The 20,575-nt window shown below is 52.7% G+C and overlaps 2 protein-coding genes across 7 annotated transcripts; both read right to left on the bottom strand.

Annotated features, from left to right (window-relative positions):
* Positions 1-767: 767 nt before the first annotated feature.
* MAZ (MYC associated zinc finger protein) lies at positions 768-5,887 on the bottom strand. 5 transcript variants are annotated; one of them, XM_032460478.1, is made up of 7 exons: positions 5,752-5,887; positions 5,043-5,129; positions 4,103-4,959; positions 3,635-3,698; positions 3,191-3,362; positions 2,173-2,397; positions 1,711-1,864 (listed from the first exon to the last, which is right to left on the bottom strand). In XM_032460478.1, exons 1-6 carry the CDS (start codon positions 5,785-5,787, stop codon positions 2,195-2,197), a joined length of 1,419 nt encoding a protein of 472 aa, XP_032316369.1. In that variant the 5' UTR covers positions 5,788-5,887; the 3' UTR covers positions 1,711-1,864; positions 2,173-2,194. The 5 variants fall into 5 exon arrangements, with proteins under 5 accessions (XP_032316371.1, XP_032316372.1, XP_032316369.1 ...); XM_032460480.1 differs by lacking the exon at positions 2,173-2,397 and having other exon boundaries at positions 768-1,864; positions 5,752-5,882; XM_032460479.1 differs by lacking the exon at positions 5,752-5,887 and having other exon boundaries at positions 5,043-5,365.
* KIF22 (kinesin family member 22) lies at positions 5,804-20,560 on the bottom strand. 2 transcript variants are annotated; one of them, XR_004312688.1, is made up of 15 exons: positions 20,429-20,560; positions 14,247-14,442; positions 12,785-12,912; positions 12,541-12,695; positions 12,103-12,312; positions 11,784-12,014; positions 11,498-11,651; positions 11,230-11,365; positions 9,155-9,323; positions 8,380-8,548; positions 7,914-7,981; positions 6,903-7,115; positions 6,762-6,821; positions 6,575-6,673; positions 5,804-5,822 (listed from the first exon to the last, which is right to left on the bottom strand). XR_004312688.1 is itself a non-coding variant. In XM_006181517.3 (14 exons), exons 1-14 carry the CDS (start codon positions 20,484-20,486, stop codon positions 6,626-6,628), a joined length of 1,995 nt encoding a protein of 664 aa, XP_006181579.1. In that variant the 5' UTR covers positions 20,487-20,560; the 3' UTR covers positions 6,553-6,625. The 2 variants fall into 2 exon arrangements, 1 of the variants encoding a protein (XP_006181579.1); XM_006181517.3 differs by lacking the exon at positions 5,804-5,822 and having other exon boundaries at positions 6,553-6,673.
* Positions 20,561-20,575: the final 15 nt, after the last annotated feature.

Below are 20,575 nucleotides of genomic sequence, written 5' to 3'. Positions count from 1 at the left end.
AGGCGAGGCAAAACTTGGGGAGGCTGCAGAGGATGAGTAGGGTGGGGTTTCAAGAGAAGGGAGCCTGCAGAACAGGAAGTCTATTCCCCTAGGACACAGCAGCACAAACGGATAGCGGAAAGCTCAAGAAAAGGGTCCCTGAAAGTCAGAGCAAGGACTGGGAAGGGAACTCCAAAATACAGGGTGAAGGATGCAAGGATGGTCTGGAACGGCAGGAGAGGGCTGGGGCAGAGGAGCCCAAGTGAAAAACCAGATTGGACCATGGCAAGAATGAAGGGGGCAAGTGAGGGAAAAGTGCAGTTTTTACCCTCAACCTCATCGTTCCCAGTCCTAGGGCTCACTTGTCCAGCTTTTCTGCAGCTGCATCATCCACCATCACCTCTCAGAGCCCTCATAAGGATGTGCAGGTATTTGGCTAGGGTCTGAGCATCAGGCAATGGGTATGGATGGGGAAACAGCACTTATGTCCAGCAACTGTTTGCGTTTCTGACCCAGGGCTCTTCAGAGCTCCAGTGGCAATTCTGTGCCTGTCCAGACTAGGTATTCCCCAGAGACCTGGGAATCCTGGAACTTGCTCTCCAGCCACTGGAGCCTTGGCCTCACCCTGTATCTGGACTGCAGTCACTGGTGCTGCCTCTAGGGAGGGAGGAGCTAGAGCCCCAGAGATGCACAGGGCAGAGCAAGACTGAGACTGGCACCAGGCCCAAGAATCCTCCTGGGGGGTGGGGACAGGGGGCTTGGTGAGAGCAATTCATTTGAGTCTGAGACAGATTTTTATTTAAAATTTATTGTAATGGGGTCCGCGCAAAATGGGAGGTGAAGGGAGGGGAACATGCAGGGGACACAGGAACACGATGACATGGCCAGGGCCACAGCTTCTGTCGTGGGGGAGAGGGATGAAAAGAAAAGGCCAGGGCTGGAGCTGGGGTGGAAGAGGGAAGGGGGAGACACTGCAGCTGCATTCCCCCCACCCCCAGGAAGCACCTCTAGTCCCTGGATCCCCCCATTTACCCTGGCCCCCTAAGATTCCATCTCTTGTCCTGCCTCTGGCCCTAGTGGCTCCTTCTTTTGCTCCCCTTGACTTGTTTTCCCCTGACAGATTCTCAAGTAGGATGATGTTTAGGGCCTGACCCCAAACAACCCCACCTTATGAAGGTACAACCTTTGCCTTCCCTGCTTCTGCCCCTTCTCAAATCTCACCTTTTCCCCTCTCTGGGACAGAATCTTTGCTTCCCCTCCTTCCTCTCCTCCCTCCCCCTGGAAAAAAAAAAAAGCACCAACTCCCCAGGGAGGGGCAGCAGACAATGGGGGGGTGGGGGGACTGGAAGGAGAGCGAGAAGGACCATCGAGGGAGAAGGCTCACAAATCCCTGGAAGGGCCGGGCAGGGGGTTACAGAGAGGAGAGGGAGTGAGGGCAGTGGCTGCTCCTGTCCTCTGCCACCCCTGCCCACTCACTGTCCAGGGGGCTTCAACACAACCGAGGGGACAGGTGTGTGTGGGGTCAGGTCTGATAGGGAGAAGAGAGGAGCAGGAGAAACAAATCGTTAAAACCTAGTGAATTCCCCTAAGAAAACATTTCTTCCTCCTTTCCTTCTGGAGGCTCCTTGGTTGGTGGGGGAAGTAGTGAGGAGTTGGTGAGGAGAGAGGGGAAGAGGAGATGGTGTCAAGGAACTTTCCTCCATTCTCCCCTCTCCTCCCCACCAACTTGGAGCTCACCAGGGCTGGGAGGGAAGTGGCTGAGAGCTCACGGGCACCCCCTCGGCCCCCGAGAGGGAGCCCACAGCTGTGGGAGGGGCTGCCACTGCTGCCGCCGCTGCCGCCGCTGCTGCCGCCGCTGCTGCCATTGGACATACTTCACCTGTACCTGCGCAGCGAGAAACACCAGATCACAGCGCGATCTGAATGGCAAGCACCCTGCCCCTTGCCCCAGACTCTTCCCCAGACACCCTCCCCTGGGACACAGCCGTTGCTCACTTCCTGCTTGGTCCCCAGAGGCTTCAGCCTGCATCCTTACCCAGTTCTCCTGAAGGGCCCTCCCTGTCCCCAGAAATCTCCCTAACTTGGGTGATAAGTGGGCATCCCTGGCCTTCCTAAGATCCCCTATTGGGCCTTTTGAGCCCCCTTGTCCCACACACCCCATCCCACCCCCCCCAGCCATGCCCCGCGCCTTGCCTGGTGGGTGCGGGGGTCCCCCTCAGCAGGTGGGCTGTGGCTGGGGGGCGTCTCCTGGGACAGGGGGGGCGGCCCCCCCCAGATGGGTCTGCATGTGGCCGGCCAGCTGGGCAGGGGTCTTGCAGTGCACGCTGCACAGCTTGCACAGGATGCGGTCAGCCCGCGGGGCCTGGAGCCCATGGTCCTTCACCGCGTGGATGCGCAGGTATGCTGCCGTGGTGAAGCCTATGGGGGGTGGATTGGGATGGGGGGGTGGGGGTCAGCCAGGCGGAGACCCCAGAGACGGGGCTGTTCTCCTAGGCTGGGGACGCCCTCCTCAGATAGCCCTGTCCTCCTCCCACATCCTTGGTAGCCTGGGGCCAACTACTCTGCTAGGGCCAGTGGGGCATAGCCCCACCCTGAGCTTGAGAACTGGTTGAGTAGTGTCAGCTTCTGGGCCTTGATATCCACAGAGCCCATTCTCCCTGGCTGGGGTATCTCTCCCAGGGTGACAGGACACTGATTCCTAGCCACTTGAAGAGTTGACCCTCAGCAGAGACGGCTGTGTCCCCTCCCTCCAGTGCCCCATACGGCTCAACCCGATTACTCAGGGAAGAAGTACATTTGTTTAAAAGCAGCTTTCTCTGCTACTGGGGCAGGGCGAGTGCCTGTTAAATCCCTGCCAACATACCCCACTTGCCCAGGAGCTGAAGACAAGAACTTGTGGCTGCACAGCTGAAACTTTGCCTTCCGACTCTTGGGAACTGGCTCTCTTGACCACTCCCCCAAAGCAGTTGTGTTCCCCTTCCACCTCCCAACACACACCCAGAAGTTGTCTCTTTCTGGCAGAGCATCTCCTCCACCCATGACCTCTTAGAACTGATGTTCAGTGGTCCCAATGTTGCTTCACTTGGTTCCTAAAGGGCTCTAGATGCCACGAGCTCTTGACTACAGCACCTTTAACCCACATCTGTGGAAGGGCCTGTGGTCCTGTCCCCACCCACTATCCCCAGCCCTTGCGGCATCCCTCAGCATGTACCTTTGTTGCAGAGCTCACAGACATGGTGAGGGCCCTGGCTGTGCACCTTCATGTGGTCCGAAATATAAGCCGAGCTCAACATCTTGCCACACACATGACATGGCACCTTCTCCTCGTGTCGTACTGTGTGGGCCCGCAGTCGATCCTTCGTAGCAAAAGCTGCCTCACATTTCTGGGGAGGGGGGAGGGGCGTGGGGGGTGTCAGGAGAGTTAAAGCTTCTGGGAATGGGGAGAGGGGAACAAGAGGTTAAAGGAATCAGAGCCTTGGGGATCTTTGATCTGTAGGAAATGGGAGTGAGATGACGAGGTCTTGAAGAAGGGATGAGAAAATGGAGTGAAAAAGCAAAAAGAGAGAGAAAAAGGGGGTCTGAGAGGCTGAACTCAGACAACTACAATGAGGATCAAAATCATGAAATCTAGGACAGGAGGAGGCGGGCTTCCTACCTCACATTTGAAGGGCCGTTCTGTTGAGTGCACTTGTCTGACGTGACTGTTGAGGTGATCCGGCCTGGGGATACGTTGGGGTTGGGGTTAGGGCCCTGGGGTGTGGAGGTGCCCCCCAAACTGCCTAACTTAGTACATCAGGCCTTTCCAAAGGTCCCTGCATTTTTCCCCAAGCTCGGGGATTCAGAGTCCTGGTTAGGCAGGAAATCCCTCCTCTCCGCAGAGCTGCCTCCTCCTCCTCCCACGCGAAGATCTCCTATAACCCAAGGACCCACCTCCTTTGCTAAGTACCACCCCCTGCTCCCTGGTAACCAGGAGAGGCTTTCCTCCCTCCTCCCTGGGAGTGGCTCCCTGTCCCCATCCTCAGAAACCTCCCTCCCTCCCCACCAGCCAAGGCCAGGCCACCTCCATCGCCGTCTGTCCCTCCCTTCCCACCCGCCTAGTGGGCGGCCGAGGCCCCGTGCACACCGGGAGAAGCTCTTGCCACAGTGGGAGCAGTTGTAGGGCTTGTGCACAGCGCCGTCATGTGAGCGCACGTGGTAGCTCATGCGGTCCTTGCGCTTGAAGCGCTGCTGGCACACCGGGCACTGGTAGGGCTTCTCGTCCGAATGCGACAGCTTATGTCGGTTCAGGTGGTAGACGTCGCGGAAGGCCTTGCCGCACATCTCGCAGGCGTGGTTCTTCCGGATGCGCTTTCCCGAGGCGGTCGTGGTCACCACGCCACCGGCGGCCACTGCGGCCGCCCCGCCGCCGGCACCCGCTTCTCCCCCTCCCCCGCCGGCTCCACTCAGCTGGGGCACACTCAGGAGGCTCAGGGGCACCATTGTGGGCATCTTCATAGCACCCGAGGGGACCCGGCCGGCTTTGGCTCCTGTGTGGATGGCCTCGTGCCTCCGGAGATTGTAGCCGTTCTTGAACTCCTTGGCGCACAGGGCGCAAATGTAGGGCCCCTTGCTCTTTGTCTTCTTCTCCAAGGCAGATGCAACCGGGGCCACGGCGACCGTCGAAGTTGGGGCTACGACGGCGGTGGCCGCGGCTGCGGCGATGGTGGAGGCAGAGACAGGGGGCGCGGCCTCCGCGGCGGGCGCCGACACCGGCGGGGGCGGCGGAGGGGGCGCCGGGGGCTGCTTCAGAGCCGCTGTGTCCACAGTGGAGGCGGCGGCCGGGGCCGGGGGCGCAGCAGCAACGGCGGCGGCGGCGGCAGCAGCGGCGGCCGCAGCCGCGGCCGCGGCGGACTCCTGGGCGGCGGCGAGAACCGGGAGCAAGTCCACCTGGAGGGGCTCGGCCGCCGGGGCCTGGGGCGTGGGTGGGGGCGCCGGCGCGGCCTGCGAAGACAAGGCGCCGTGTGGGCCGCGGCCGCGGGTAGGCGCCCTCCCGGCCCGGCCCGCCACGGCCGGCCCCTACTCACCTGGAATGGACTCTGGGCGCAGCCCTGGGAGGCAAAGAAGCGGGACTGGAGCTCAGCCCCGACCTGCAGGGGGTTCTGGGCGTGACCCTGAGGTGGCGGGAAGGAGTTCATGAGGCCGCCCACCCCCCGGGAGTCCAGGCCCAGCACGGGGAAGGGGGGGGCCAGCAGCGTGCAAGGGAACACGGGGAACATGGCCTCGGCCACGGCGGGGCCCCCGGGACTCAACGGGGGCCGGGGGCGCGGGCCGCGAGGGGCCCGGGCTCGGGGCGCCGCCCCCGGCCGGCCGGGCTGGGCCGCGCAGAACGCATGGCCCGCGGGCCGCCCCGCCGCCCGCGCACCCCGGCCGGCGGGAGGGAGGGAAGGAGGGCGCCTGGCGGAGCGCGGCGGCGACGGCGGCGGCGACGCCCCCTGGGTGGGGGCGGGAGGCCCCGCGGGGCCGGGGGCCGGGGGCGGGGGCCCGGGCGGCGGCGGCGGCGGCGGCGGCGGTTGGAGCCTGGCGGGGCGGGGTGGGGGGAGCGAGGGAGCAGCCTCGGCCCCCGCCGCGCGCGCGCCCAGCCGGCGCCTCGGGGAGGGCGGGGGAGGGCGCGAGGGAGGGAGGGGGACAGCTGCGCGCGCACCGGGCGCGCGGAGGGGGGGGTGGGACGGGAGGGCGGGCGGGCGGGAGGGGGTGTGGGAAGGGGGGGTGGGGGCGGGGGGAGGGGGTTGTTACCTGGAAGATGAAGCTGCTCCAGTTGCCGGGATCCATGGCGGAGGGAGGGAGGGAGGTGGCTCGCGCTCACCCTGGGGCGGGAGGAGGAGGAGGCGGCCGTGGGGGAGGGGGAACCCGGGGAGGAGGCGCGCGGGGCGGGCGGGAGGGGGGAAGGAGGAGGAGGGTGGGGGGAGCGGAGCACACTGCGCGCGGGGAGGGCGGGCGGGGGGCGCGAGGACACACAAGAGGCTGGAGCGGGCGCGAGCGCGAGCGCGCGCGAGGCCAGGGGGAGGGGGGAGGAACGAGAGGGACTCTGGCGGGAGGAGGGACGGGGGAGCCACCCAGCAGCCGGAGTCACCCCAAGCGCGAGACCCCTGAGACGGCCGCTGATTGGCTGACGATGGCGCAGGTGGTGGGCGCGCGGGAGACGGGGCGGCTTCTCTCTTCCCCCCCTCAAAGATTCCACCCCCCTCCTCCCTACGCCAGCGGCCGTTATTTCGCGCGCACGCGCACAAATTCGCTGTCGTTGCCGAGCGGGAGAGTAGGGAGCGCGCGCCAGGGGTTCAGATGGGGCGGGGCTAAGCTCTAAGCGCGCTCCCGCCTAACGGTCGTCGTCCTCGGATTTTCGCGTCAGGTTTTTGTTTCCTCTCGGCCACCGTCTTTTCCCCCTCCCAACTCCAGCGGTTTATTTACAATCCTGCGCTGTTTCATGTTTTCCCAAAGATGGCGCCCAAAAAAGTCATCCCGCGGAGCTTGTGGCTCATCCCAAGGGCAATTATAACCCGACCCCATCCCCGCAGTCCCAAGAATCAAGCTGAAGCAATGGAGTAAAAACTGTATTTACATGACAAGCAGTTATACAAAGATTAAAAAAAAAAATGAGGGGAGCTGGCGGTCAGGAGGGGCCGCAGCGCTGGCCCGCAGCTAGACCCAAGATGTTCGCCTGCAACACAGGGAGAAAGGCGAGAGCAGCATTAGGGCCAGGCAGGGCACAGGCCACGGGAAGGAGGGGGCCCGAGCTGTGAGCTCACCTTCAGGAACGACTCCATCTGTTTCCCGGATATGCCCTCCACGCGCTCCAGGTCCTCCACCTGGCAGGATAGCAGGGATGGGGAAGAGGTCTAAGCGGCACCAGTCTCCTCCCACCCCCTACTCCATTCCAGGGCCATTACCTGGCTGAAGGGGCCGTGGAGCTCCCTCCAGCCCACGATGAGCTGGGCCTTCTTTTGGCCAATGCGCTGCAGGCTGCGCAAATCCCGGGCTGAACCTTCATTCAGCAGATCTAATATTTTTTGGCGCCCGTGGGCCAGTAGCTCTGGGCTGATCTGTAGTTCCCAGCAGTCCTCAGCCTTCTCCTCTGGTTCAGAGGCATCCAGGGACTCCAGCTATGAGGCAGGAGGAGGTGAGTGACAGAAACAGCAGAGTTTGCTGTTCAGCCCGTGGCATTAAACCACTTTGGACTCCTCTGCCAAGGATAGGAGCCTAATAGCAGCTACCTCCCCTGCCCTCACCAGCCTCTTTTCCTCCTGTTAAGTCTGTTCAAAAACCCTCCCTCTGGTCACTCTCTGGACTGATACTCATTTTATCCAACCTGTGAAGAGTGGTAATAGAGTTGCTGATAGAGTTGCTGTAAAGATCAAATGAGCTAATGAATGTAATACACATAGTAATAGTAAACTTTTAAATCTGGTCCCTCATTTCTCAAAAGGAAACAAGCTCTTTCATCCCTAGGAAAGCACACAGGAGAAAGTACTCAAAAAAATGCCACCCCCTTACCCCACCCCCATTCTCAGTTTTTAGGTCATTCTTTCAGTGTTATTTCATTTCTTAACTGTTCAGGATCTGTTTCCCTAAGAGGGCTCTGAATTTGGTAGAAGGCAGGACCCAGGCTACAATACTGTACCTAGTACATAGCTACTGACCAAGGATGAGAGCCACCCACAAGTGATGGACACCTACTCTGCTATACTCTGCTAGGTACATTCATGTCACTGCATTTTATCCTAAATGCCCTGTGAAGCATCACCATATTCAGAGGGTAAGCAGCTTGGAAGAGCTGTAAATAGCTGATTAAATGTTTGACGGGCCATGTAATTCTGTAGCCAGACCCCTTCTCACTAGAGCTCACTACCCCTTACCTCTCTTGGGCTGCAGGTATAGCCTAAGCCTTCAGCTTCTCTTACCTTTCTCTTCCTGCCTTTTTTCTTCAAGATATGGATCTCAGCATTTGGGGATGCTGCCTGTTCCTGAACTGAAAGCAAGAATTGTGAACTGGAATTACGGCAGAGTCCATTTTAATACACAACACGCCTCCTGCCCTGCACAATAGTAGTTTGGGGCTCCCATTTCTGACACCCCGGTTCCCCTCCACCCTGAGTTAACCTCCTGTTGTTGTGTTTCCACATGACCTTTCTTATACTTGCATTTGAAAGTAATCTCATTTGGTCTTGTACGATAATCATGCTCTCGTCATTCCACCTCATTGTACTAAATGCCCGAGAGCAGTGCACCCAGCTCTAGTTCAGGTCCTTCTCCCCCTTCCCTGGGGCTGGTACATGGTGGGAGGAGATGAATGGCATGAAGTCAGCTGCTCCAAATCTCCCCTTCTAAGATCTCAGTTATCTGGAACCTCCTGGACCCTAAACTTACTCAGTTGTAGGGGCATCACAACAGCCTTTTTGAGGGGTTTAGCAACTGTGACTGTGCGGCGGGCAAGGGGTCGGAGCATTGTGGGAGAGTAATTCTCTTTTTCCTTTGGGTCTGCAGCCTCCTGGGCAAGCACCTTGGCTTCCAGTTCTTTTTGCTTCATCTTAAGCCTCTGTTAGAAAAAATCAGGGAGAGATATGACCCAGAAACAACTTTAAGGCAGCCTGAAGGGCAGTGGATTAGAAAAGTGAACGTGCAGGGCTCTGAGGCCCTCGAAGGGCAGGTGGAGGACCAGATGGGAGAACTACCAGGAGACAATTGGAGCCCAATGGAATTAAGGGCTTTCCAATGATCAGGGCTGCCCAGAAGTGGAACAGACCTCTTTGTGAAACACTAAAGGGATGGAGTGTTCCAAGCAGAGAGTCCTAACTTAATTTGAGCTGGGGTTTAAGAAACTGCAATGTCAAAAAAAAAAAAAAAAAAAAGAAAAGAAAAGAAAAGAAAAGAAAAGAAAAAGAAAAAGAAAAAAAATGGCAATGTCTTGCATTTGTTCCTTTTATCTGGGATTCCCCCCACCTCACCTCTTCACGTCTGATCTCAATTATTTTTCAAAGATCAGCCACGTTAAGGACCTTCAAGCAGAAGCTGGAGAACTGAGGGATTCCGGTGTCAGGTGAAAACTGGATGCTGGTCTAGCCTTTCAGTGTCCTTCTCTGAAGATCTTCAGACTGCTTCTCAAGGCCAATAGGAATCCCACCCTCAACCCCACAATACTTACCTCAATTTCCAAATCCTTCTCCTCCACCGTCTTCATGAGCACCATCCGCTCTCGCCTCGGGGTGCTCAGTAGAGGGGTCCCCTGGCTCCCCTGGGAGCCCAGCAGACGGTCTAGGCTCAGAAGGCGCTCCAGCATAGCTGGGTCCATGCTACTTAGCTTCTGTAGGGGGCTGAGCAGACAAAGACGTTACTCCTCACCTACCCCTTCTCTCATCACCCTCTCCAGCAGCAGGATCCCCCTCATCATGCCTTAACCTGGTGTATCTGTGATTCCAGAGCCCTAGTGTTAACTTGCTAAGCAAGCCTGAATAAGTCATCCAGACCCTCCGGGTACAGTGTCTTCTACAGGTGAATGGGGTTCCATCACCACTTGCCCAAGTAACCTCTCAGGGATGCCAGATCAGATGAGAAACAGCATTTAACGAACACCTGAGTGCCATGTATTCGTGGGAGTCTAAGACATCATCCTGCCCTGAAGGTACTCACTGTCTAACAGAAAGTTAGAGACTATGATAAGGTAACAGCAAGGGCTGTGTGCCAGTCCACTTAGAGGAGCAGTCGGTGAAAGCTTCACAGAGGAGGTCATTTTCAGCAGGGCTTTGAAAGCCATTGAAGACCTCAAACGCTAAGCCTTTCCCTTGTAGGCAGTAGGAAAAGCCTATTTAGGGCAGAGTCCTGACTTAATCTGAGCATGATAATGCCTAACATTTGTTTCTTCTGTCTGGAATCTTCCCCCTCACATCTGATCTCAGCTATCATTCAAAGTCAGTTTGATGCCACCTTTCCATGATGCCCAGCTTGATTGTGTATCTTCTTTCCTACACTGTGAACTAGCTCCTTATGGATAGGGAGTGCCCTGTTCTTTGTGTGCAAGTGCCTAGAAGAGCAGGATTAGAAAATACTGGTGAACACAGAAGTCATTTCCCCCTTCCCAGCTCTCACAGAGCAAGAGGATCCTCCTTCCTCATTGTGCTCTGTACTCTCTACCTTGCATTTTATACTGATATTCCCATCTTGCTTCCTCAACTGAAACGTGAGCCCCCCAAGGTCAGGGTCTGTCTAGGTCTGATGTGCCCCATCACTGAGCTTACCCAAGGTGCCTGTCTGGCAGAGACCTGGCCTATTCACATGTAATATAGATGTGCAGGTGTGTATGTTTCTCTGAGTTTGTACACATAGGAGTGGGGACTGCTGACAGATGGCTTAAGGACAAGATTGAGAAATGATTCCGAGTGAGCACAAGCACTTTATGTATGCCATCTTTCCTTGACTACGACAGCCCCGTAGGGCAGAGTGTGTGCTAATCCTTGGCTTCCTCAAGTCACCTTTGTTCAGTAATCTTAGGACTTAGACAATTTAGAGAGGCTTTATTTCAGCTAGGGGTAGAAAGAGGACAGAGTTCAAACTGCAGCTGGTTCCTTGGAGTTAGAGAAGGCCAAGTATCCAGACATAGAAAGCAAGACCACTAAACAGAGGTGACCTGAGTATTGGTACATACTGGGCCCTGAGGTGGGACTATCAGAACCGGCGGAGGCCATGCACAGAAAGGACTTACTTTAGAGAGGCTTTGTTTGGATTGAGGGTAGAAGCAGAGCAGTTAGGACAGCAACTTTGCCCTTTCCATGGAAAGTCATGGAAAGGTTGGACTCTAACACAGATGTCTCTGCAAGACATCTCTCTTCATCTCCTGATCTCCTTTGCTTTGCTCTTCTTATCCTCGGTACCTAAAAGACCTGATCCTCATTACTCCTTGAGTCAGAAGCACAAGTGCTCATCCTTGAAATATCAGTGCCAAAATGTGAGATTTTGCTGGCTGCATTAAAGGGGTGGGAAATGGAAAGGAAGGGGGCTAGGAGCTCAAGGAGGAGGCCTCCTGGGGCCCCTGGCAGCACCATCAAGGCTTGAGGTTGATCTTAGCACTTCAGTGAATTCAACAGAGGAGGATTTGGGGTGAATCCAATGGAAGAACAAGTTCACAGCTCAAGGATCTGACAGGCTAAACCCACTGCTAATCTGCACCCAATCCAGACACAACAGGAAAGGGAATATGCCCAAGGCCCCTTCCTCTCTGCTCACCTGAGTTTCTGGGAGGCAGAGGCTGGAGCTGCTGGGGGCTCAGGACTCCCAATTTCCTCTTCCTCAGAGCCTCGGGCTCTCTTTGCCTCTGAAGGGCCTAGCAGTTCTTTCTGAGACAGTTTAACAGGTGCCAAGACTAGGGGAAGATGGCAGGGTAGAGGTGGGGGAGAGAAGGGGTGTCAGTCTCTATGGTGATGCTTGGTGGAATCAGTGAACTCCCCAATTATCCAGACTCTGCCTTTCCACTCCTGCCAATCCCAGTCCTCACCATGAAGCTGCAAACTCTCATTGGTAAAAGGCCGGTTTATCACCTCCTTGGACCTGGCAGCAAAGTTGAGTGCAGAGACTGTGTCTAGGTAGAAGCGTCTCTCAGGGGCAATGTTGGCAATGAGGATGCTGTGGGCTGAGCCACCCAGAGAGTCCTGAGGGATGGGGATGGAGCAGGGTGGGTGGGTCAGAAGCCCCATCTTCCCCTCCCCTACTGTTCCCCAACACCCCAGCAGGCCTGAGAACCTCCTTCTCTAGCCCCCTTTGCCTGAGATGGATGGCCTGACCTGCAACAGGCGAGTGAGCTTGCTGTCCCGGTAAGGCACACGCGGGAGGCCCTGGTTCAGCGCATCCACCACCTTGCCCAGTACAAAGAGGGAGCTGTTGATAGCTCCACTCTCCTTCAGCCGCAGGCCCTTGTTGCCCGTGCGCCGGTTGTCCTCTGAGCCAGCCAAGTCAATCAGATACAGTTTACCCTCCCGCTGGCGAAACGGGGCCAAACGTTCCCGCTGATCCACCTAGGGGGTAAAAGCAAGGACCCCTGAGCAAGGACCCTAGCTCAGGCTCCAGTGGATCCCCAGGTCTTCACCCATCACTGGGCCTCACCTTAACCAGAAGCACAGCATGACTTCGGGAGGAGCGCTGGTTGAGCCGGGTGGCTCCTACAGTCCGATTTCGACTGGCTGGTAGGAAGTGCCGCTCAAAATCAGCAAAGCTAGTGATGGGCTTCTGCGTAAGGCCTGGAATCAGGATGTTTCCTCGACAGTCTTCTCGAATCACCAGGTCTCCCGATGAAGGTTCCAAGAGGTCTAACACCTGTTTGAGAAGTGAGAGGTAGGACCAGTTCTCCAGTCACATGCTGCTTACTTCCTGGGGATCAGTCTCCTTTCATCTGTTGGATTCTCAGAGTTGTACTACCTAGTACCCCAACCTCTATCTTTTTAGGTATTGCACCTCCTTGCTGGAGTGCAGCTTCATATTCTAGAACTAGGTCTGATTTTTGACCCTTTGTCTCCTCCTTTCCTGACCAGAAAGGGACCTCACCTTTTCCTGGTAAATCTCTAAGTAGGACATAGTAACAGACAGAGCCCATGGTCGGCCCTCAGCGCCCTCCTCCCTTGTGAGCTGTAGGAGGTCCATGAGAGCACGGGGAATCACCCCAGGTTGCTCTGGGCTGCCCAGCATTGTGTGCGTCTTCCCTGGGGAGAGAGTGGAGAAAGCTGTAAGATTTGTCCCCCACTCCTGGGTCCTTTCTGACCCATAGCTATTCCCTATCTGGCTCCCTCACCTGCCCCTGTGGGCCCATAGGCAAGCACACTGGCATTCTGCCCTTCCAGCAAGTGCCTTAGGATGGGCTGCACTGATCCTGCATAGATGTCCTGCTGAGAACTCCTCTCCCCATAAAAGGCATCAAACCTGCAGGCAGGAAGAAAGGAGGGAATTAGTGGAGGGTTCCATTCTCACCTGGACCTAGAGGATAAATACTGGCCTCGGATTTTAAAGAGTCTCTATGCCTTTTCTTGCACAAAGACCTTAGAAAGCACCCACTGAACACCTTCCATCCCAGTCTCTGTATTGACGTAGGAACACAGTGATGAATCTGACCTCCTTGGTCTTGGGAGTCTTGCAGTCTGGTGGCATAGCTAGATACCCATACTTTGCTGCAATTCAGGAAATGAAGATGAAAACGCACTAGAAGGAGTAACTGAGTCTGTCTGGGGAAGGAGAATTTTGCCAGAGAAGAAAAAGATACTCTAAGTATCAATAATAGCACATAAACAAGACGTGTGAAAGGGCAGGGCTCCCCAATCTTTTTCACATCACAGTATATATAGAAAGTAGCACCTGTACACCACAGTGGAGTAAGGAGAGGATGCTGCTAATGACTAGATGAGACTCAAAATACCTATAGTGCATTCACTGCACTCCAGTGGAGAAGCTGTGGCTGAGGCCATGGCAGGGATTAGTATGAGTCGAGTGTAGCATGTGTTGGAGGGATGAGGCTGGACAGAAACTGAAGCCAAATTGTCAAGGGCCTATAACAGGGCTGGCAAACTTTTTCCATAAAGAGCCAGACAGTAAATATTTTAGGCTCTGTGGACCATATCGTTCCTTCCACAACTACTCAACTCTGCCACTGCAGTCAGGCAGAAAGCAGCCATAGACAACATGTAAATAAATGAGCATGCCTGTGTTCCAATAAAGTTTTATTTACAAAAAACTCCTGGTCAGATTTGACCTGCAGGCTGTAGTTTGCCACCTCCTGGCCTAGAATGACAAGCCAAGGAGCCTGAACTTTAAATCTCCAATGGAATTTTAAAGTAGTTGGTCTTGTGAGTTTTGTCCCCAAACCTGGGTGGTCTTCTCTGACATCACCCTACTGCTGCCTGGGTTGGCTAGTTGGTCTGTGTTCCCCCAACCCTTCCCACACCTCCCCAAGACCCGAACTGGGACTCCCCTGCTCACCTTTGCTGCTCCTTCCCAATTTTGTACCCATTTCCCTCACAAGACTGAACAGTAATGTGTGTCTGATTCAGCGTCTAGTCTTTCCCCACAGTATCTTACAGAGGACCCACCCCAGTGGGCACCCACAAACATTTCCTGCATGAACAAATGAAGTGTGGGGAACAGCTCTGTGCTAAGGAAAGAGCAAGGATCCTGAGGAGGAAGGTCTGAGAAACTATCTAGGCAAGTGATAGTGTGAGCAGGTCTCAGAGAGGGATAGGAGGAGAGAGTGGCCTGAGCCTTACTGGTATTTGAGAGTCTCCTGGTGGTTCCTCCAGTTGGCAATCTCTAGAGAACAGCTGTCCAGACCCCGTACACAGGGGGTATCATTTTCTCCAGCTGTTCCATCCACAAATGGCCGCAGTCGCACGGCTACCCTTACTCGAGCTGGAGGCGGGCGCCGGCCAGCTCCCACCTTGCTTAGCCGACAGCGACCAGCTCCTGGAAGAGAGAAGATAAGTTTAAGGCATGAAGTATGGTGGTAGCTTTGCTGAGAAGTAAGAGGAGTCGTCTTGGAGGAGGAGGTACTTAAATTAGCTGAGCTCTGAAGGATGAACTGGAGTTTTCTAAGCATTCCAGGCAGAAGGAATGGCAAGTGCAAAAGCACAGAGGTGTGAAAGCATGGGTCCCTTAGAGAACTGGTGAGGCAGGACTGTGTGCTCTGTTGATGAGGGCGAGCACAGAAGGGCAAAATAGAAGAAAAAGATGAATCGAATGCATGGTCTCAGGCAGAGTGTAGTGGGGGGTTTGAGGAGAGAGATGATATACAAGCCAGGGACTAAAGCATATCGCGTATTAGCAAACATTAACATTTATGAAGCACTGACTACATGGTGGGTACACTTTAATCTCCATGGTGTCCCTGAGAGGCAGGTTCTGTTAGTCCCGTTTTTCCAGTGAAGACGCTCATAGAGGCGCAGCAGCTCCCTCAAGCACCTCAGTGTTTTATGCCTGGGGCCTTGGAGCTATTACTTTATCTTGTATCACAACCTACATTTTGTCTTTTGCTCTTCAAAGGAGGAATAAGCAGAGCCTAAAAGCAAAACAAAACCCCAGCATCTTAGTAGACTAGAGATCCCCGTAACCTTGACAACAGGGGCAGGAAAAAGGCCTGGAGGCTGGGGTCCTGAGGATAGTATTGGGAGGGTCAGGGGTCACAGCTCATTTCGGGGGAAGCTTTTTCCACCCTGGCCATGCTGTGGGTGTCCCTAAGCTTGGCCTCAGTTCCTATCCTGCTCTACAGGTAGATCCAGTAGGGTGTAGACTGTAATATGTATACAAATAACCTGGAAGATCTGGTTAAAATACAGATTTGGCTTCAGTCCCTAGGGTGATGCCTAAGATTCTGCATCTCTAGCAGCTCCCAGATGATGCTGATGCTGCTGGCAGGACACACTTTGAATTTTCAAGGTGTTGACATGACCAGCACCTCACAGTTATTCAAGGATTAAAAGAGTTGACGTGTCTCCACCTAAAACCAGTCAATGAACTGCCTGATTTTTCTGTGCCTCCATTTCTTACCTGGGGTTTATAATATATATATGTATATATATATATATACACACACACACACACAAATACATACATATACACACACACACGTATACACATTATATATATTATACACACACACCCCAAACTGCTAATGATTTTTCTCTTGATGGAGGATTATGTGGGTTTATTTTCTATGTAATCTAGTTCTGTTATGCCGTAATGTGTTTGCATTTTTTAAAAAATGATAAAAATGACACTGTGGAAATCTTTGTTTGGAAGGGATAAGGTTTTGAGGCAGCCTCTAGTCCCTTTCTGACCCAGCTCAGTTTGTAAAAGGCACTGACATTAAATCCTCCTCCACTGTAAGCTTTCAATTTAGTTTACTTCCCATAATTTCTGTGAGGATTAAAAAGCTGGAAAAAAATCTTCTGAGGAGGGCATATTTTACATCGGAGGATACCATTCTATAGCTCACAGCTAAGAGCAGTATTCAAACCTTGCTCTCTTCACCTCCAAAAATCAGCTTTTAATGAAGATGCTATATTGCCTCCCTATTATGTACCAACTGGGAAAGTTTTTGGTAGCTCTGATTCTCTCCTTTTTGCTGGTGGTAGTAGCTGGTTGTTGGGAGCCTTTTTGCCTGTGGCCTCATACAGGCAAGAAGCTGGTATGTGTGGCCAGCACAGAAACAGCAAGTCAAAAAGCTGGACAGACGCCCCCGGGACGAATCTTACACATAAGTAAGACATACCCATAAGCAGTCGGCCTGTTCCAGAAACTGGACCTCTGTTCCTTCATCTGACAAACAATACTAGTAACACCATTTCTCACTCTAAGGTTTACAAGGCACTTGAGATTCTAGTTCTCATTTGACCCATGGCAGTCTCGAGACTCAGTAGCAAGTTAGTAGAAACCTGCAGATGCACCTGCACAAATGAGAAAACTAAGATGCAGAGAGGTTCACTGACTTGTCAAAAATGTGTGCGGGAGCCTCTCCTTACCTGTCTTTCCCAGGTTTCTATTTTGTGGGAAAAGAGAAAGATGGCAGATACAGAAGCACTTAGAAAGCTCAGTGATCAATACAGGGGAAGGGAAAGTCTGTGGTGATGTAGAAAGAGTATAGACTGGTTAGACAGAGCAGAATTTAAATTCCAGTTCTAACACTTATTAGCTTGTGACCATGGGCAACTGACTTAACATCCATGTACCCCAGTTTCCTTACCCATAAATGGGGTGGGGTGAGCCTTGGAAGGGCTTAATGAGGATTAACAGAAGTAACATGTAAAATGTCAACAGAGTAGTATATAGTAGGCTGGTAAAAATTCAAGGTCGGAAAAAAATTCAGGGTAAGATGGCCTGGGTTCAAATCCCAGCTCTGCCACTTACAACTAACTAAATAACCTGGCGAAATGATTTTTCCATTCCTGTGCCTCAATTTCCACACCTGTAAAATAGGAATAAATAAAAATAACTATTCGTTGGGTGGCTAAGGTAGCAAATACAGTAATTCATGTAAAGGTGCTTCAAACAGCATTGGTACTTGGTAAAAGCTCTGTAAGAGTTTTCTTTTCATCCCCCATTTTCCAAATGAGGAAACTACAGTATTAGAGAGGTTAGCTAGCTGCCCATGGTCAACAGCGAGAGAGTGATAGAGCTTCAAATGAAGGTCTAACTCCAGAGCTCATTACGTGAGCTCAGCCTCAGCCTCTTCATTTCCGTTTCCCCATAGGCCTTGGAGTAGGAGGCAGGTTCCACCTACTAACTGTGACCTTGGGAAGGCTTCTTAACCTCTTTAAGCCTGTTTCTTTCTCTAAAAATAACAGTATCTACCCCAATAAGATTGTGAGGAGTCAGAGAAATAATGTACATACAATGTTTAGCACAGAGCCTGCAGTAAGCACTCAGCAAATGTCCCCAGTTGTTATTGTTTACTATTACATTACACTTCTCCTCTTGCTACTCACTCCCCTCAAGGAGGCAACTCACTTCTACCCTCACCATCGAGCAGGGTCATCAGTGACCTCCTTCCTGCTAAATCCAATAGACAAGCTCAATCCCCATCCTATCTGACTTCCCAGCAGCATTCAACACCCTTGATCTTTCCTTTGGAAAATATACTTTTCCCTGAGTTTCCATGCCACCCAGTCTCTATTCACTCCTTCTCGGTTTCTGTGTTTTTCCTAGGCTACTTCTATCCTCCTGTCCAGATCAGGGTTGTTCAGTTTCTCCACTATTGATATTTTGGATTGAGTAATTCTTGGGGGATGGTGGTGGGGTGGGGGAGCTATCATGTGCATTGTAGGAAGTTTAGCATATATGAATATGTGCTAAACACATTGCCAGTAGTAGCATTCCCCACCGCCCCACTGTAACAACCAAAAATGTCTCCAGATATCACAGGTTGTCCCTGTGGGGAACAAAACTGCCCTTAGTAGAGAACTCCCATTGATTAATTTCACAGGCATGGTCACCTACCCTCTTGGCTTCAATTACCACCTCAAAGCTGATGACTCCTAGTTGACACCTCCACACCAGACATCTCTCCTGAACTTCAGATCCACATTCCCAGCTGCTGCCCTGACATCTCTTCTTACATGGTTCTCAGGCACTTCAAACTCCACCCATCTTAAACTGAATCTTTCTCCACCTTTCTGCAACCTCGCCTTCCTTCTGTGCTCTCTAAGGTAAATAAATGGAACCAACCCCAAAGACGGGAGAGTCTTTCTTAACTCCATCTTCTCTCATTTCCCATATCAGTTTTTCATTAATATCTGTCAACTCTACCTTTTTAAATGAGTCTACTTGTTCCCCATCCACACTGTACAATCTTTGCCAAGGTTGTCCTCATCTCAGCAGTCTCCCAACTGGTCTCCTCACCTGCAGCCTCACTTCTTTCCAATCATCTTCCTCCACTTTCTTCCTTGCACTGTAAGCCCTCAGCAATAATGAATTTCCTTCAGTTCCTACAACACACCAAGTTCTCTCACACCTTTGGGCCTTTGCACATGCTGTTCTCTCTCCCTGGACTATCTTCTTTATCCTTTCACCACCACCTCCTGCCAAGTAACTGAGATAATTGAGGCAAACACACCTTACTTCCTCTAAAAAATCTTTCCTTGTAAAATTACTGCCCTATTAAGACTCTGTTAGGTGAGCCCATGACTCTTTAGCTTCTCTATCCAAGCACTCACAACATTCCACGGTAACGGCATATTTGTATCTTCTCCATCTGACTGAACTCAGTGAAAACAAGCCTTACTCTGCTCACCCTTATATCCCCAATGCGTGGCACAGAATAGGCTCTCAGGGAGTATATGCTGAACAAATTAAGTTTTGATGGCCTAACTAACATAAAACATTGGCTTATTTGTTTCCTGTTTTCTTCATAAAAGTGGCTCACTGCCATTCTTGCCCCAAAGCTCACAGTGCAGGACAGGAGGGAAGGATAAGCACAAACATACAGATGCCTATGGTACAAAAGTCTATCCTTTTCATTAGAAAAGCAACTTTAAGGTTGGGCCAAGCTAGCGATAATTTCTTCTAATTTTCCCCTCTTCCAAAATTCCCAAGTTTCATTCAGCTTAACTTTTTCTTTTATTGATGAGGAGATTGAGCCAAAGAGAGCATCTCTGGCCTTACATCTTAAATAAGAAATTGATCACTTGGTAGTCTTTTTGTCGCACCAAGGCCTGGCAAACTCCTATCCAACCTTTGAAACCTACCTCAAATATCACTTCCTTAAGGAAGTCTTCCCAGGATACCCAAGGGTTTACTCCCAATTCTGCACTCCCTATAGCAGTAGGTAGTCATTGCTTTTCATGATGTTATGTTTCTGTGACTATCTACTGAAACAGACTATATGCACCTCTAGGAATGGGACAATATTCATTCAAACATATTTACGCTATCTGCTATGTACCAAACACAGGGGGGTCTTGGAAGGGTGCAGGGAAGTTGTGCTCAGACAGCAGGAATTTCGTGTGCTTGGGCATAATGGTTAAGAGCAGAGCCTCTAAAGTCAGACTGCCTGAGTGAGAATTCAAACCCCAATATTTACTATTTCTTAACTTTCAGCAAGCTTTTCAACTCATCTATGCCTCAGTTTCTTCATCTGTAAAACAGGGACAATAACAGTAAACTGCCTCAGCGTTGTGCAGATAAATGATTCATCACCATAAAGTGCTTACAACTATGCCTGGCACGGAGCAAGGGCTCAACATGTGTTTTGTCATTCTACTAAATAGCTTTGTTTTTCCACGGGGCCTGACAAACAGTAAGGGATTCCAATAAATTACTATAGTGCCCACCATAATCACTGACTAGAATTTTCTACAGGAAGAGAGCAGAGCAAGATTCTGAATGTCCTAACAGCCTTTCCAACCCTAAAATAGCACTGACTTCCACGGCTAGAGTGAAAGCAGTCCCTTATTTCCCTTTTCTGTGATCTCAGTACATCTTATGCTGTCAACTGACACCCAGCTGCAGCCCGTCTGAACCTCTAACGTCTCTCAGGGATCTCCCTGCACCCAAACAACACGTCTTACACAAACCCTTCCCCCAAACCTGCATCCAGCCCCCTTCCGTTTGTCCCTACGGTTAGAGTATTAGCTACTTCTCGATCGCTTACTCATGTAATCTTCTGAGATGGGGTCATTATCCCCATTTTACAAAGTAGACTGAAGCTCACAAAGGAAAAGTGAGCTGGGATAAAAAAGGCGCGGGCACCGGTCTCAACCCTGGTCTACTGATCCGCGCTGAGAGCAGGAAATTGAGAAGGAACTAGCCTGCGACTCCCACACTCCCAGCTTTCCGCTTCCCGCCCCCGCGCCATTCCGGCGTCTCAGGGACAACTCGCGGAGCCTGGACCGGACTCCAACGCATCGCCCTACAAGGCTCCAGACCACGACGCCCCGCCCTGCCCGGGCTCGCGTACCCGAGGTCGCCGTCGCCATCTCGCGTCGCCTCCGGTACGCCGGAACCCCCGCATCCATTCCACTCCCTCTTTGGACCCGCCTCTCTATTCGAATTTCCCGCTGCCCCGCCCCCTCTCCTGAGCTCCACCAATCACCGCCACTCGCCA

The sequence above is a fragment of the Camelus ferus genome, chromosome 18, assembly GCF_009834535.1.
Source record: "Camelus ferus isolate YT-003-E chromosome 18, BCGSAC_Cfer_1.0, whole genome shotgun sequence".
NCBI classification, from domain to species: domain Eukaryota; kingdom Metazoa; phylum Chordata; class Mammalia; order Artiodactyla; family Camelidae; genus Camelus; species Camelus ferus.
This window is presented reverse-complemented; position numbering and strand designations above follow the sequence as displayed.